This window comes from Moschus berezovskii, chromosome 20 (genome assembly GCF_049115385.1).
Source record: "Moschus berezovskii isolate FMDL1 chromosome 20, NW_MosBer_1.0, whole genome shotgun sequence".
In the NCBI taxonomy this organism is placed as follows: domain Eukaryota; kingdom Metazoa; phylum Chordata; class Mammalia; order Artiodactyla; family Moschidae; genus Moschus; species Moschus berezovskii.
Genome location: NC_142479.1, coordinates 51,901,830 through 51,920,025, shown reverse-complemented (window position 1 = coordinate 51,920,025; position 18,196 = coordinate 51,901,830). Strand labels below are relative to the sequence as shown.

Sequence of the window (18,196 nt, the reverse complement as noted above, 5' to 3'; positions counted from 1 at the left end):
GTTAGAAGTGGTCCAGCCAGGACTGCTAGAGTTTGTGACACAGTTTCTAATATTTTATCTTTGAGGTATAATTCTGTGGTTTTCCGCATTTCATAGATCATAAGTTTCGAGACCTGGAATTGCTAAAGTATACTATGACATACACCATGATACAATCCAGCTTCTAAGGAAAGAAAGAGAATGTTAACCATTGGGCAAGGCTCCCCTCCCCCGCCCCCCACACCGCCTACTCGTTCAGACACGCTCGTTTCTCCCGCCAAAGTGGCGTCAGGATCAGGCTCTCACCAACCAGAGCGCTGATTGGAGGGCGGGTAAGCGCTAGAGCCCATTGGGTGCAGGCGGCCGTCGGGCGGCGGAGGGGCGGGGGAAGCCAAGGCCTTTCTGTCTCACCCGCCCCCACCTCCACCAAAGCGCGCCCCTCCCCCAGCTAAAGAAATGGTCGCCCAGCTTCTGCACTGCACCCCCTGACCACAAGGCACGAAGTGCGGCCTCGCTGCTCGTCCCCAGAGCAGACGGCTGCGCAACTGTCCCCCCGAATCCATGCACAGGGAGATCCACACCCCGCAGCGGCCCCCCAAGCCTCACTGCAACACCCGGTAATGCAATCCACGGAGGCGGGGGAGGCGGCAGCAGCGGCGGCAACAGCGGCGGCGGCGAACGCAGCAGCAGTACTACCCCAACCTAGAGACTACCAGAAAGGAGGAAAATGGCTCCGAGCAGGGACCGCCTGCTGCACTTTGGGTTCAAGGCGACAGTGAGTGATAGGGGAAGGGAGCTGGGTGGCTGGGAAGGACATGTGTGCCAACACGGGCTACTGGGAAGCGACAAGACTTAAGGGGCTGGGAGGACAAGACAGACAGCTCAAGTGCTTGGTGGGTTGGTGCGTGCTGTCTGTCGCCGAGGGGAGAGGAGGGGGCTCGGGTGCTGTGTGCAGTTGTCCTGCTTTCTTCTCTCTCACCGGTCGGCGAGCACGCGCGCACTCGCACCCGCCCCACAGCCCCTCCCAGAGACAAATACACACAGACACATAGGCACTTCCCTGCCTCTCCTTCTCGCGGTGGGCTTGTCTGCCTTGGAGGCGAGAGCGGGCTCGCGCCGCCGCCGCCGCCGCCGCCGCGCTCCCGTAGCTCCTGGGCTGACGGCCGCGGGCTGTGCCCGGGGGTGGGGGAGGGGTGGTCCTGCGCCGCTGCGCGCTCCTCCTCCTCCCCCTCCCCACGCTGTTCCGAGGCCCGGGCGGCTCTGCCCAATGAGGAGCGGCGTTGCTGGCAGGTGGGGAGTGTTTTTGTTTTGGGTTGAAGTTGAGGCTGAAAAGAGAGAAGAGCTAGCGACGAGCAGTCGTCGCCACCACCGCGGGAGGAGGAGGAGGCCCTGCTGGAGTCGAGAGGTCTCTCCTCCCCGCCGACGGCCCCATCCCGCTGCTCCGCTGCCTTGTCTCGGTACCGGAACTCCGGGGCCTGCCCGGGGCCCCCAGTCTTTGCACGCCGCAGCGCCCGGCCCCGGCCGCACCCGCCGGCCCCATGAGGAGGGACGTGAACGGAGTGACCAAGAGCAGGTTTGAGGTGTGCGCTGGAGGCGGGGGCGGGAGGGGGCGGGTGCTAGGGTCCCGTGAGGAAGACTATTTCCGCTCTCAAGCGCCGGAAAATTCGCTCCGCACCGAATCTCCTTTCTCTCCTGGCGCCGTCACCCACTGGCCTTTGGGGCTGCCACACTTCTCTCCCGTTTCTCGCCACCCAAAAGCTCAGTGCAGCCCGGCTTCCCTTGTCCTCCCGGCTGGTCGCCTTCTGCGTCTTCCACTCGCGGGCCCCGGCGAGGGATTAGCTCTGGCGCCCTAATTCCCCCTCCCCCCAATATCACTCAGCTTTCCATTCTTTACACAACCCTTGGCTTGCCTCCCTTCACCCGGCAGAAAAGGTATTACAGCTGCGATCGACCGGAGGGACCTCGTTTCTTTTCTTTCTGCCACTTTATTCTTGAAGCGAGGGGGAAATTATGGGCCCGGGACTTTTTCTCTGAGTTTGAGAGACTTTGGTTAAACTGGGGGAGTAGGGGGTGGTAGACTGAGGTGATAGAAACGTCCCAGGGTTTTCGGTGCAGTGTGGTCTGGGTATTGTTCTGGTACTTCCTCTTCTTTCCCGTGTGGTCTGTACTTCTGTAGCTCATTGTTTCTGGGAACTCTTAGATGTGTACAGGCTTTGAGATTGGGACAAGGTCTGAGAGACTTAAGAAAATCCTTTCAAGTCCCTTTTTCTCTGAGAACTTTTCCTCTGACGAGAGAGGTTTATAGTAATGAAATTATGGAATGGATGAAGAAATAAAACATCTGAAAGCGTCTTTAGGGAGTAGGCAGTGTTGGGAAACGATTCCTTTGGGAAGTGAGGTATAACTACAGGTGAATTACTGTAGTATAGTAATATACGGGGAGGTTTGTTGAGTGGACGAGAAAGAAAGAAGCAACAGCAAGAAGAGTAAATGTTACCTGGCCTTTTTGGACAGAGAATCAGGCTGACCTGGAATCACTCACATTCACTGTACGTCTCACTTGATGTTTTTCTTCATTTTCATTTGAAGGATGAAATTGTAAGACAGACAAAAGTTTGAGGAAACTTGCCAACTAAGCGTTGAGGATGAAATCGTTAGCTGAGGGTCTTCAACTTAATCTTTTCCTTGATTTCTTTATATGCTTATGGAGAAAATGTTTTAATTTACCCACAAAGGTCAAGACAGGAAGTGTTTGGGGAGAGTTTAAATTCAGAACTACAACGTTACTACAGCGCCAGGAGTGGAGAAAATCAAGGAATTGGTCTCTTTAGTCATGGGAAGATATTATTACAGTAGGTTATGTTTGTGTTTTAATAGAACTTTATGTTGCCCTGATGTAGAGAGACGCAGAAAGCTTAATTTATGATGGTTTCATATTCAGTTCTACTGTAAAAGTCCAGACTGTCGTTAGAATTACCAAATAGAGATTTAACAGTTAACAGAAATCTTCAAAGGGAAACCCAAATACTGAAGAATTGAGTAGAGGATAGCCTTTTGCCATTGCAGTCAGCTCTTTGTCATTTTGCTATTCACTTTTTAGGTTGTGAGAGTAGTTGTTGGAAAGAGTTCTTTTGTAGTTTGTGCTTTAAAATTGTATCACTATATCCCGTTTTTATACTTACATTTTAATTTGTAGTTAATCTGTAATGGTGGTTCTAAAATAATAAAATGTATTGCTTTATTAAGCATATCTATTTGTGTTGATTGGTATTAACTGGGAACCAAAATTTTTCTGAAAATGTCTGAAAAGAACAGTAAGAATGAGGGAGGGAACACCACTCCTTCTACAGTGTTTATGATGAACATGTTTATTTGTAAACAAAAAGCTACTCTTACTATGATATGAAGTGTTAATTTTTGTTGTTGTTCAGTCTCCAAGTCAGTATCTGACTCTTCATGACCCCATGGAAGTGTTCATGCTGGAATACAAATGAGAAGGGACTGCAAATGATACCTGTTAATGAGTTTCATTATCTGAGTATTTTTTAAAATCATGTACCCCTTAATGACCTAATTCACAAGTAATAAAACAATAAACTATTTGGTCTCTCATGAAATAATACAGTTATTGCTAATTCATTGAAAACATTTAAAATATTTACTTTCAGTGGATAAAAGATTTAGATAAGATAAACAAGCTTTCCATATCTAAAAATTTACATCACATTTTTTAATTCTTAAAATCTCAGAAGGTTGTTAAATGATAATTTTATAATTGTAAGTAGGTAGCTTTGAGGATTTTTCTTGAGTGTAGGAAATTTCTGTAGCAAATATGTAACAACTAATTTCAAGTTAGTTATGGTTAATACAAAAAGTGAAAGATTATTTTCTTTTGCTTGGCCACATTTTTGGGGGATAACTAAAACTTTTTTGTTTAATTATTTAAAGTCTTTTTATAGGGAATATTCTTGTGTATTATGCTTTTGGATGTTGTAAGTGCTGGCCACACACTTTAAATCTCACACTCAGAACAGTAAAAAGCAAAACCAAATATTTTCTTAAGTTAAATCAGGGGAGAAGAGTACCTATTAGGCAGCTATATAGCATCCTGTGAAATGGCCAAGTAGATGACTATTGGATAAAAGAGTTTTAAAAAGATATGCAGATGTGAAAATTGTTTTTGTTGTATCACTTTGGCATTAGATCTACACAGTAATAACCCTTATAAGTTAAAATACTGTATACTAAATTGTTTTAGTCTTTTAATTGAAACTCATTCAAATACTTGTATGTTACTTGTAGTACACTTTGTTTTGTGGCAACTTTTGATAATTTCCTTTCAGATTTAAAAATGATTATACAATGTGTCCTGTATGTCAGGTGCACTGAGCTAGATTTTTTTTTTACCTCTGTTACTTCTAATTTTCACAGTTCTATTTCGAGGAAAGCTAGGGCCTGACAAGTATTCAAGTTGCACAGCTAGTACATTGGGAAGCCAAGATTCCAATCTGCATTTTTTTTTTTAACTCCATTCTATCATTCTGGTCTGTTTTTAGCATTACATAGCATAAAAACTCATAAAATGTGAAAAAGAGCTTTTTTAAAGTTCTTTATCCAGCATGTTTTATTTTTTTTTTTGCTATTGAGAGAATATAGCTGTCCTTCATTTTAAGTACTGTAACTTGTACTATCTTAACATAGTGACATTAATGACAGACACGTGTCAGGCTAGCCCTTGAATCCAAGTTTAGATTTTTATCAGTTAAGCCTCTCCACTTTGTCATACTCTTAGTTAGCTCCATTATAAGAATGTAGTACTATTGGAGGAAAAATTCTATCTTATTTGGATTTATTAAAACGTATAACCTAAAGAAAAGTATAGTAGTAACATTCAGTGATATTCTCATACTATTTTACAGTTTAATCAGTGCCTGGAGAAGTTAAGACTCACATAGTTAGGAAGTAATAAGTTCCAGTTTGGGTATTTTGAAACACTGGGCATTTTTTTTTTTCCATTATGCATCACTACTGCTCTGATAAATCTATAATACTGAAGTTTGCTTGATTAGGTTATAATATTTCTTTACCTGCTTCATTTTACTGCTTCAGTTTGTCCAAAATAAGAAAAATCATAAACTGTTTCGTGGTAGAAAGAACATACTGCATTGGGAGTTACCAGAACTTGATTTAGTTACTCTTGATTTTTTTAGTTGATTTTTGTCAACCAACTGACTGTAGCTTTGGTCAACTTTTTTCACTTCTCTGGTTTGGTCATTTACCTCCTCTGTAAGAAAAAGAAGTTAAAATCAATTACTAAGGTTCCTTTTATTCCAGATCCTATGAATCTAATTTTTTATTAAAAGCTGACCTTGGCCATTTCTTTTGAAATAGCTACTCCAGTATTTGTTAAAGTTTGTAGGCTCAGTCACACAGTTTAGTAAAGACTGCAGTAATGACCCTTTTTTCCCTTAAGGTTTTATCTTCTAAAGAACATTCTGCATAGTAAATACCCGTATTTTCCAAGTTGGTACATGTGGAAAATGTTATATGTATTTTCCAGTGGGTGAGAGTCATTTGTTTCTATTTGAAAGGCCTTGCAATGGGAGGAGAACTAGTGAAAGTAAGGAATTTTGTTTTTAACACTTTAGAGATTAGTTTGAAAGTGATTACCTATTACCTAACATTACTATAGAAAATAGAAATTAGAAGTGTGCTTTTTAGGCTCATTCAGACAATCTGTTCTTTTTTGAATAGTGTTACTGATGTTTATTTTACAATCATAGGTCCTTTTGAAGCACAGTACATTGTGTCATGTACTTATATTGTGTTCACTCGTTACTTAAAAATAAACATATATTTGTATCTTGCTACAGTATACATAAGATAAACAGCTAGGTGTTGGAAATTATGCTTAATCCATTAAGTCATTAAATTTTTTTAACTTGGCGGAAACTTTACAAAATGTATGGTTGATATTTAAGTTCTACGTTATAAGATGTAATCTATTTTTACATTGAAGATTTTCATTCATTAAAGCAGTATTTCTGTTAGAAGTATCCACACTTTTAAAGTCATGTCTTCATGTTCTAGGCCATTTGTCAGTTTTTAGCTGTTGGTGTTGCTTTTTATTTTATTTTTTATTTTAAAAATCCCTCCATTTTCATCTTCAGAGTTGTATCTTTTCAAATTTTGGTATCATTTTTCTTGCAGATTAATGAGTACTTTTTAAATTCCTAACCCTTAGATTACTGTTTCTCAACTGGTGACAGATTGGAAACTAAATTAAAAATTTCAGTAATCTAACTAGTACTGTGGTCTTGCAAGGGTATATTTTTAGATGTCCAAAATAAAATATTCCGTTACACTAGGAAAATCCAAGGGAGGGAGGAAGAAGAAAGAATGCCCTTAAACTGACCAAATTTAGCTGCTTGTGCATAGTTGCCTTTACACTGTTTTCCTATTTAATATCCCAGAATTCATAAATTCTTAGATCAGACCCCCACCCAAAAATCGCCTCAGAAAAATGAAGGCATCCAACTGTGGTTTTTTTTTTTCCAACTGGTGGTTTTATATCTTAATGCACTTGGACCCATTTGATAAAAAGATTTTAATTTAATAATAGCCACTAACAGTAGGTGGTAGTATTGAACTACGCAGTAGTATTTGTGCTTGATTCATGTTGCTTAATTATATAACTGTAAAAAATGTATGTATTTTTTATTTATTTATTTTTTCTTCTTTTTTTGAACCCCCTCTTCCCACTTCCCTCCCCATATCATCCCTCTGGGTCATCCCAGTGCACCAGCCCTGAGCATCCTGTATTTAAATGTAATAAATCCAAAACAGATTTGCATTAGCTCTTGAGGACTATTTCTGTTAAAAAGAGTGGCACTGCTGGCTAGTTATTTTCAGCACATATCAAATAACTTTAGCAGGCATGTGATTTAAAGCTATAGGTAAGTAATCTGTTTAGTCCCTAATCATATTTCCTCTAATTTGATTTTATGATATTTTGTTGTCTTTATTAAGCCTCATATTTGACAGTTGTAATCAGGTGGAAATATAATTAATTTAATCCATTTTGCTGTCTTTTAAGTTTCTATGACGTAAAAGTCACCTATTAATAAAACATAGTAGACAAGGATTTAGTCATATGAAACAGATATTGACTGTGTCTTCTGTCATTTTTGTCCTTGATCCCAGGAATTTCTAGTAAAAACTAAAAAAGGGAAATAGAACACTGTGAAAGTAAATAGTATATTGATCTTATGCATTACTTTGGTGCTAAGACACAAGTCATATCTAATTACAAGGAGGTGAAGATAGTCAATATATCAGATGCCTGCCCAATTTTATCGGAGAAGGCAATGGCAAGCCACTCCAGTACTCTTGCCTGGAAAATCCCATGGATGGAGGAACCTGGTAGGCTGCAGTCCGTGGGGTCGCTAAGGGTCGGACACGACTGAGCGACTTCACTTTCACTTTTCACTTTCTACTTTCACACATTGGAGAAGGAAATGGCAACCCACTCCAGTGTTCTTGCCTGGAGAATCAGGGAGAATGGGGGAGCCTGGTGGGCTTCTGTCTATGGGGTCACACAGAGTTGGACACGACTGAAGTGACTTAGCAGCAGCAGCAGCCCAATTTTATATTATCAAATGTACCACCTGTTATGATATTTGCTGGTGAGCAGAACTTTCTGATCAACTGAAGGATGCAGGCAGATATAATTTCACAATCAGTTAAAAGTAAAAAATGGAAAAGCATTCTCAGTTTCTTACTTGTAATTTGCAATAGTAAGAATATGCCATAGGTATGGCTATTCTGAGTGGCTTTGAGTATGCAAAATGAGAGAATTTATGTGACAGGAGGGACAGGCAAAAAGAAAGCAGTAAAATTTCTAGATTAGGGCAGGCTTTTAAATGTAGAGTACCTCTTGTTTTATGCTTCCCTCCAGGTAAAGTCATTGCCAACTGCTTTTATTCTGAAATGCAGTTACCAACAAAGAGTCAGGTTTGTTTTACTTTTTTCTTTTTTGCTTTGTTCAGATGGGTGGGGTGAAGAAAAAGAGAAGAGATTTACAGTTCCTTGAAAATTAACAATGTAATGTTAAGTATAAATGTTAGTTAGCTACAGTTCTCTGTTGGAGTATGTTACCCTTTGTCATCTTATTTTTTGAGCCAGATCATTATATATTTTAATGTTCTAATTTTGAAATTAATTTGAGTAAGAAAATGAAAACATTAAGATGACATGTTTAGGGTTTTATAGAAAGGAATAATTTCTTAACTAGGAAACACATGCATAAGTATTTTATATACACATATACATGTGTATCTGTGTGCCTGAGGGTAAATTGTCTCTCTGTACCTCCATTGTCTCAACTCTAAGGTTCCTTCCAACATGGAGATTGTATGATTCTAAATAAATCCCCCAAGTTGCTGTGAGTTGGAGATTAGATATTCAATTTATTGCCAGTGTTCTTATATTTGTTTCTAACTGCTATTACAGTAAACACAAAACAACCTTTGTGACCTGACCCTATATTTATTTATTAAATACTATTATATATAAATATTCTTTATTTTATATACACTTTATTTCATTTTTGGCTGTACTGAGTCTTCATTGCTGCATCGACTTTTCTCTCATTGCAATGTGGGCTTCTCATTGCAGTGCCTTCTCTTGCTATGGAGCATAGACTTTAGGGCATGGGATTCAGCAGTCTTAGCACATGGGCTACGTAGTTGCAGCTCCTAGACTCTAATTCAGTTCAGTCGCTCTGCAACCCCATGAATCACAGCACGCCAGGCCTCCCTGTCTATCACCAACTCCCGGAGTTCACTCAAACTCATGTCCATCGAGTCGGTGGTGCCATCCAGCCATCTCATTCTCTGTTGTCCCCTTCTTTTCCTGCCCCCAATCCCTCCCAGCATCAGACTCTTTTCCAGCGAGTCAGCTCTTCGCATGAGGTGGCCAAAGTATTGGTGTTTCAGCTTTAGCATCAGTCCTTCCAATGAACACCCAGGACTGATCTCCTTTAGAATGGACTGCTTGGATCTCCTTGCAGTCTGAGGGACTCTCAAGAGTCTTCTCCAGCACCACAGTTCAAAAGCATCAATTCTTCGGTGCTCGGCTTTCTTCACAGTCCAACTCTCACATCCATATGTGACCACTGAAAAAACCATAGCCTAGACTGTAGAACACAGGCTTAATAGTTGTGTCACTGGAGCTTGGTTGCTCTGCATCATGTGGGATCTTCTCAGGTCCGGGATCAAACGTGTGCCTCTTGCATTGGCAGGTGGATTCTTTACCACTGAGTCACCAGGGAAGCCCCTCTGAACCTATACGTGTATATCTGTATACAGATATGGTTGTTGTTGTTCAGTCGCCAAGTCGTGTCTGACTCCATTTCCTGGAATTTGTCCCAGTTCGTGTCCAGTGAATCGGTATACCATCCAACCATCTCATCCTCTGTTGCCCTCTTCTCCTTTTGCCTTCAGTCTTTTCCATTTTCAGGGTCCTTTCCAATTAATCCGCTGTGTGCATCAGGTGGCCAAAGTATTGAAGCTTCAACTTTAGCATTAGTCCTTCCAAAGAGTGTTCAGGATTGATTTCCTTTAAGATTGACTGGCTTGATCTTCTTGTTTTCCAAGGGACTCTCACGAGTCTTCTCGAGTACCACAGTTCGAAAACATTAACTCTTTGTCTCTGCCTTCTTTATTGTCCAGCTTTCACATCCGTACATGACTACTGGAAAGATCATAGCCTTGACTATATGGACCTTTGTTGGCAAAGTGATGCCTTTGCTTTTTAACACACTGTCTGGGTTTGTCGTAGCTTTCCTGCCAAGAAGCAATCATTTTCTAATTTCATGGCTGCAGTCACCATCCACAGCAATTTTATAGCCCAAGAAGGGGAAATCTGTTGCTGCTTCCACCTCTTCCCCTTCTGTTTACCGTGAAGTGATGGGACCGGATGCCATGATCTTAGTTTTTTGAATGTTCAGTTTTCAGCTGATTTTTTCACTCTCCTCCTTCACCCTCATTAAGAGACTCTTTAGTTCCTTTTTGCTTTCTGCCATTAGAGTGGTATCATCTGCATATCTGAGGTTGATATTTCTCCCGGCGGTCTTGATTCCAGCTTGGTTGTGCTTCATCCAGCTCAGCATTTTGCATGATGTGATCTGCATATAAGTTAAATAAACAGGATGACAATAAACAGCCTTGTCATACTCCGTTCTCAATCCTGAACCAGTTAGTTGTTCCATACAAGGTTCTAACTGTTGCTTCTTGACCTGCATACAGGTTTCTCAGGAGACAGGTAAGGTGGTCTGATATTCCCATCTCTTTAAGAGTTTACCACAGTTCGTTATGATCCACACAGTCAAAGGCTTTAGTGTAGTCAGTGAAACAGAGGTAGATGTTTTTCTGGAATTCTCTTGCTTTCTGTATGATCCAGTGAATGTTGGCAATTTGATCTCTGGTTCCTGTGCCTTTTCTAAACCCAGCTTGAACATCTGAAAGTTCTCAGTTCACATAATGCTGAAGCCTAGCTTGGAGGATTTTGAGCATAACCTTACTAGCATAGGAAATGAGTGTAATTGTCCGGTGGTTTGAACATTCTTTAGTACTGCCCTTCTTGGGAATTGGGATGAGGATTGACCTTTTCCAGTCATGTGGCTATTGCTGAGTTTTCCAAATTTGCTGACATATTGAGTGCAGCACTTTAATAGCATCAGATATGTTATATCTGTCTGAATGATTTTTGCTAAGGAGTGAGGAATAGGTGTAATGATTGTGTGATATCCTGGAGTTTAGTGTGTTACGATTTAGTTTTTAATATTTTTGGAATTTATATATTTGTATAAAGAGAACTTATTTAAAAGCATTAGCTTTAAAGTCTGAGTTTGTACCCTGTGGCTTTGCCATTTACAATCTGTATGACCTTAGTGTGCATGTGTACTTGGTTACTCAGTTGTGTCTGACTCTTTGTGACCCCGTGAACTGTGTCTCACCAGGCTCTTCTGTCCATGGCATTCTCCAGGCAAGATTATTGGAGTGGGTTGCCGTTTTCTCCTCCAGGGAATCTTCTTGACCCAAAATCAAACCTGGGTCTCCTGCATTAGCAGGCTCATTCTTTACCACTGAGCCATGTGGGAAGCCCTGTATGACCTAAGACAAGTCATTTAATCTCTCAAAGTCTCAAATTTTCAATATCTAAAAAATGGGTATAAAACCTATACTGGATTATAAAGATTAAATTCTATGATGTTTTTATAACATTGAGCAAACATTGTACATGGTCTGTTGTACGATAAGGGCTCAATCAATGATGCCTATTATATTACTTTCTGGAGTGAAAGTGGTTTTGAGTAGACTCTTCGTAAATCATTGTTTTAAATGCTTTAAAGGAATATACTATTTAAAGGAAAAAGTATTATAAAGGAAAGAATGTAATGATTTCTTTTCATCTGATTCAATTTTATACATTGGGTTTGCTGGACAGGAACACCTATGAATTTTAATCAGTGTAGTTGAACCTATGAAGTTTAATCAGTAATAATTTGATGATGTTTATATGTAGTTTATACTGTAACCATTATTGTGTTAACTTTTAGGCAGATGTGGGTAAATGTCTCCTAAGATGAAAATCTGGAACCAAATTGTAAGTTGACATTTAAAACAGTCAGCTTTTACCCAAGAAACTGGTCATTCTTCCTTTTCTGGTTTGTAGAAAATAAAGCTATGGCATGACTGAACATGGACAAGTAAGTAGAGATGCATTTATTTATTTATTTTTAAGAGCACTGCATTGATAATACCCTTTCCCTACACTCATCAGTTTTTTTGAAAGTTATTTACATGCCTTCATGTAAAGACACTTCTGTTGCAAAAATCACATCATAGCTTGTTTCTGCAGCCCATTTGTAGGAAGGAAGCCTGATACATTTTGGAAGTGTCCTTGGATAAGTTGAAGCATTTATTTAATAATGTAACTTTTCTAACATCATGAATGGTAACTTCAGGAAGATAAGGGACTTAATATTCAGTATTCTTAGTCACAGCTGACTGAAGTCATACAAAAGCAGCTTCCCAAATCTAGATCTACACAACAACAAAAAAATGCAGTTTTACTGAGGTCAACTCATTCCTTAAGAAATAATAATTGTATTTAGATTATTTGCCTCAAAAGGTGGATTAAAGATCTTAAATGACATAAATTTCATCTGAGCACATCAGTTTCTGGTCCAGACATAAAAATCTGGCCTAGATAATAGGAATCAAGAACTCAAGGGACCTTCTGTTTGCACTACTGTAAACCCACACTGCACACTGGGGAAAACTGCTTACTTCTCTGTCTTTAACAGCTCTTAAATAAGGTTTCCAGTATCTATTTCCCTACCTTATTACAAACTGTATTAATACAATGTTTTATGCCCATTATACCTCTGCTGAAACAAAAAAGATTAAACCTAAAACTCTACTTAAAAAAAAAACTTATTTATTTTTGCCTTTGCTGGGTCTTCCTTCCTGCCCAAGCTTTTCTCTCGTTGCAGCGAGCAGGGGCTACTGTATAGTTGTGATGTGCAGGCTTCAGTAGATGTGGCTCAGTAGTTGAGGTTCTTGGGCTCTAGAGCACAGGCTGGATAGTTGTGGAACACGGGCTTCGTTGCTCCTCGGCCTGTGGGATCTTCCTGGACCAGGGATCGAACCCGTGTCTCCTTCATGTGCAGAAGGATTCTTTACCACTGAGCCACCAGGGAAGCCCCTAAAATAATACTCCGTGACTTAAATGGACAGCATTAAGGAGGAATAAATGAAACTGGATTTAATTTATGGCAACTGAATTGCACAGTAGAGATAAGTAGCAATCTGAATTAGACATTTAGGCTTACCAGTGAAGTTTTTTTTACAATACTAATCCCTTGAAAGAATACAAAGTTAATTTGTATTTACAACTTGAACTCCATAGGGAAATCAGTTTACATACCATGGATTTGCCATCATAAAACCAATAGCTCTTTTCAGGTTTCTGTCCTGTCCTAGATGTTTTAGCCCTAGAAGCAAGAGCAGTAGCTAATGTATAGCACCTAAAATACAGTTATTTTACAACTTGTACATTTTGCAGCTGAAATACATTCAGTTATACTAATGAAACTATCATACCACGCTCCAGCCTCTCAAACTACCAAGAACAAAATATATTTGTTCTTATATCTGGGAACTCAACAAAGCTAATCTCACCTTGTCTGGGGCACAGAAATTCTGTCTAAAAAACCAGGGCATTCTGTTGGTAGGAGTTCCAGTTCTGTTTAAATTTTATTTAGCATTAGTATGTGTTAAATACTGATAGGTGTTAGAAATGCAAAGCTGCTCCAAAGCATCGTCTCTTCCTCAGAGAGCTTGTAATCTACACAGGAAGAAAACTGCTTGAGAAAAATAATTTAGTGGGTTCTGGCAGTGTTAGCTATATGGGAGAGTTATAGAAAACAATTTCACTTCTTGGGAAACAAAGCAGTAGGATTACTAAAGAGAGCTAGTCAGAGTAACTGCTCTTCTCTAAAGCTGGACATTTCTCAGAAATTTAAGCAGAAATTAAGGTTAGAAGCAGAGTGGACATGGGGAGAGGGGAGGAGAGGGTGAGATGTATGGAGAGAGTAACACAGAAACTTCCGTTCAGTTCAGTTCAGTTCAGTCGCTCAGTCGTGTCCGACTCTCCGCGACCCTGTGAATCACAGCACGCCAGGCCTTCCTATCCATCACCAACTCCCGGAGTTCACTCAAACTCATGTCCACAGAGTCGGTGATGCCATCCAGCCATCTCATTCTTGGTCCCATATGTAAAATAGATAGCCAGTGGGGATTTGCTGTCTGTTTCAGGCAGCTCAGACTGGGGCTGTGTATCAACCTAGAGGGCTGGGATGGGGAAGGAGATGGGAGAGAGGTTCAAGAGGGAGGGGACATATGTATACCTATGGCTGATTCATGTTGATGTTTGCCAGAAAACAACAAAATTCTGTAAAGCAGTTATCCTTCAATTAAAAAAGTAAATACATTTTAAAAAATAAAAAGAAAACTAGTAACAGGAAAATAACACTTCCACCAGTAGTTCCAGGAATTCATTATATAGTAAGTAGTTAAACACATACTGTTCCATTTGTTTTTTAGGCAAATATTAAATATTTTTAAGGAATTTATAAATGATTGAAAAATGCTGACCCTCGTATATGAAGGGCATCCTGCTAACTTCCCTTCAGTAAGACAGATATTTTGAACTATCTTAAGTAACAGCTTAATACAGTGTTTTACACATTAAAGAACATGTTCCCATTTATGATTTCATTTGAACTTAGAAAAAAAATCTCGTGTAGTAGGTAGAGGATATTTTTCTGCTATTGTATCGATAAGAAAGCAGATGCTCTGAAAGACTGTCATTTTTCCACATTAAATAGCTAAGTATTTAAAAGCCAGAACTTTAATCCAGTTGACTTGAAGTCTCCTATATGTGCCTGTAGGGCACGCCAACTGAGAATGGGTTGTTTTGAAAAATTTACCCATTGTTAGTTACTCTTTTGATCCATAGCAGGTATTTATAAGATGTTTGGTTAGGATTGATTAACACTTAAATTTGTGGCCAAAGAATTGAGCAAAGTTAATTTCATGTGAACTGGAAAGCGTGGGCATTGAACCTGTTCTTTGGCTTACTAGACAACTTAAGTAACTCTTAAACAACTGTTAACAAATATTCTGTATAAACCCTGCTGCTAAGTCACTTCAGTCGTGTGTAACTCTGTGCGACCCAATAGACGGAAGCCCACCAGGCTCCCCCGTCCCTGGGATTCTCCAGGCAAGAACACTGGAGTGGGTTGCCATTTCCTTCTCCAATGTGTGAAAGTGAAAAGTGAAAGTGAAGTCGCTCAGTCTTGTCCGACTAGTAGCGACCCCATGGACTGCAGCCTACCAGGCTCCTCCATCCATGGGATTTTCTAGGCAGTAGTACTGGAGTGGCTTGCCATTGCCTTCTCCGGTATAAACCCTACCAAGTCTTAAATTCCTTTTAGATACCTATGTAATAAACAATATACCACTGTTGAGTGAAAAATGATAAAAATTCAGGATATAGTATTTTATGAATAAACATGCATTTCTAGGTCAGAGATCAACTAGGCTTAATAGAATAAAAGATTAATATCAGGAAGAATACTGAGAAACAAAGAGTGTTTATTTATTTCAATAATTTGAAATTTGCATTAAAAATAATCCCATCCATAAAGTGCAAGGTGTTCTGGAGTTATGGCCAAGATCTTTCTGACCCTTCTCCAGGGGAACTTCCTAACCCAGGGGTCGAACCCAGTTCTCCCACACTGCAGGGGGATTCTTTATCAGCTGAGCCACCAGGGAAGCCCAAGAATACTGGAGTGGGTAGCCTATCCCTTCTCCAGGGGATCTTCCTGACCCAGTAATTGAACCGGGGTCTCCTGCATTGCAGCTGAGCTACCAGGAAAGCCCCTCTGACCCTTCTAACATCTATCAAATATATGTTCATATGAAATGTGTGATAATTCATTACATTACCTTTCTAGTCTTGACAGTACTACATGCCTACCTAGGATACATCTTCATTTTTCTAGGTTTTACATATTCTGACTGTTGTCAAGTGACTTGTCAGTGTTTCTAGTAACAATATTGTTTCGGAGATGAATTAACAGAATGAAAACGACAGGATTCAGTTCAGCACTCGGCTGGGAGCCAGGGGAAAATATATATGCTTCACATTATCTTAACTGGAAACAATATTTTTCTCTTGTGAAATTAAGCCTGGATACACATTCAGGTTGAAGGTGCAGAGCCAGCCAAATAGTTTTTGTAAGTAGTTGTTTTGCTCAATGCCAGTGGTACTAGAAAGGAAATGATCAAATTGAAATCTTAAGTATAATTTAACCAAAAATTCCCTGGTGGTGCTAGTGGCAAGGAACCCACCTGCCAGTGCAGGAGATGGAAGAGACATGGGTTCGATCCCTGGGTTAGGAAGATTCCCCCGGAGGAGGAAATAGCAGCCCACTCCAGTATTCTTGCCTGGGAAATCCCATGGACAGAGGAGCCTGGTGGGCTGCAGTCCATAGGGTCTCAAAGATTTGTTCACGACTGAGCGACTAACAAAAAACAACCAAAAATAAACTCAGTAAACCTTCTTGTAGCTTTTATTTACTACAGTTGCAGTTGGACTGTGGCTGAAAAGTGTACCGTTATTTTAGACAAAGTCAGCTTGAGCATCATCTTCTTTGGCTGTCCTAAAGTAGCCTCAGGTTTCTTAGTTTAATGTTTCAGGGACGGGTCTTTCTTCTGCCCACTTCTGTACAGAAGTTACAGGCCTTTGGTTTAATTTGGGACTGGTTGTGTGTGTGTGTACACACATGAGTGCTTAATCATGTCCGACTTTGTGTGTGTGTGTGTGTACACATGAGTGCTTAATCATGTCCGACTTTGTGTGTGTGTGTGTGTGTGTGTACATGAGTGCTTAATCATGTCCGACTTTTTGCGACCCCATGGGCTGTAGAGTGCCGGTCTCATCTGTCCATGGGATTTCCCAGGCAGGAATACTTGAGTGGGTTGCCATTTCCTACTCCAGCAATTCTTCCCAACCCAAGGATCGAACCCGTGTCTCTTGTATCTCCAGCATTAGCAGGCAGATTCTTGACCACTGCGCCACCTTTGCTTTAGTATTTGTTCTTGGAAGAGAAGTTATGATTAACTGTTCACTATAAGGGGAAGCCCTAGTAGCTCAGTGGTAATGAACCCATATGCCAGTGCAGGAGATGCAAGAGACATGGGTTCAATAATTTTGTAATTTTATAAATGTATGTATCTATTATTATTATGTATGGATATGTTCACATTTTATGAATGAACAAAATTGTTGGACATATGGTTTAGAACCTTGCTTTTTCTCTTTTAAAAAATTATAGTAAGTTTAAAAAAATTAGTGTTTTAATTTGTATAAGTGCATGCATAAAGTTTTATTTAAAAGCTAAGACATTTCAAGTATGATAATTTCTTATTATACTGCCCCTAATCCTGATCCTCTTCGCCTCTGTAGATAAGGAACAGATAAACAAACAAGTATTACTTCTAGCACAGAGAACTATATTCAGTATCCTGAGGTAAACTTGTAATGGAAAAGAATAAAAAAAAGAATGCATGTATATGTATAACTGAATCATTTTACTGTATAGCAGTGATTAACACAATGTTGTATTAATAAATCAACTATACTTCAATAAAAATTCATTTAAAAAGGAGAAGCAAAAAGAGAGATAAGGACCAGTTTTAAACTTCGTGAGTGTCCTTGTGAAGCCTTTTTCTGTACTTTTTTTTTTTCCTGTGCTTTTACCTAGCCTTAGTTTTCTGTGTTTATGGCGTCACCGACTCGATGGACATGAGTTTGAGTGAACTCCAGGAGTTGGTGATGGACAGGGAGGCCTGGCGTGCTGTGATTCATGGGGCTGCAAAGAGTTGGACACTACTGAGCAACTGGACTGAACTGAACTGAAGTAGCCTCATACTGTTTTTGACTTTGGGAAGTTTTAACTACATTCTCCGTTCCGTTCCGTCACTCAGTCGTCTCCGACTCTTTGCGACCCCCTGGACTGTAGCCTACCAGGCTTCTCCGTCCATGGGATTCTCCAGGCAAGAATACTGGAGTGGGTTACCGTTTCCTTCTCCAGGGGATCTTCCCGACCCAGGGATCGAACCCGGGTCTCCCGCATTGGAGGCAGACACTTTAACCTCTGAGCCACCAGGGAGGGGAGATCAATCCTGAGTGTTCTTTGGAAGGACTGATGCTAAAGCTGAAACTCCAATACTTTGGCCACCTCATGCGACGAGTTAACTCACTGGAAAAGACTCTGATGCTGGAAAGGATTGGGGGCAAGAGGAGAAGGGGACGACAGAGAATGAGATGGTTGGATGGCATCACCGGCTATGGACATGAGTTTAAGTGAACTCCGGGAGTTGGTGGTGGACAGGGAGGCCTGGCGTGCTTTGGTTCATGGGGTTGCCAAGAGTCGGACACGACTGGGCGACTGAACTGTACTGAACTACAGTATGTCTTTGAGTCTGTTAGATATACTTCTTTTCACAGCAACATAATAATCCATTATATGGATATTGTAGTTTGTTTAGCTAGCTATTAATGGACCTTAAGGTTTTGTCCT

The 18,196-nt window shown here is 40.4% G+C and overlaps 1 protein-coding gene across 5 annotated transcripts in view; it reads left to right on the top strand.

Moving 5' to 3' along the window:
• The first annotated feature begins 246 nt into the window (after nucleotides 1–246).
• FBXL20 (F-box and leucine rich repeat protein 20) overlaps nucleotides 247–18,196 on the top strand; it is a 102,509-nt gene continuing 84,559 nt past the window's right edge. For 2 of the 5 annotated variants that reach the window (XR_016035530.1, XM_088829041.1), the window contains exon 1: nucleotides 247–754. Coding sequence is in view for 4 of the 5 variants with exons in the window: in XM_088829041.1 (XP_088685167.1) it covers nucleotides 600–754 (155 nt within the window). In the remaining variant the exon portion in view is untranslated. Of the gene's footprint in view, nucleotides 755–1,231; nucleotides 1,560–18,196 lie in introns of those variants that run through there. The other 3 variants (XM_055407744.2, XM_088829042.1, XM_055407747.2) reach the window with 3 other exon arrangements.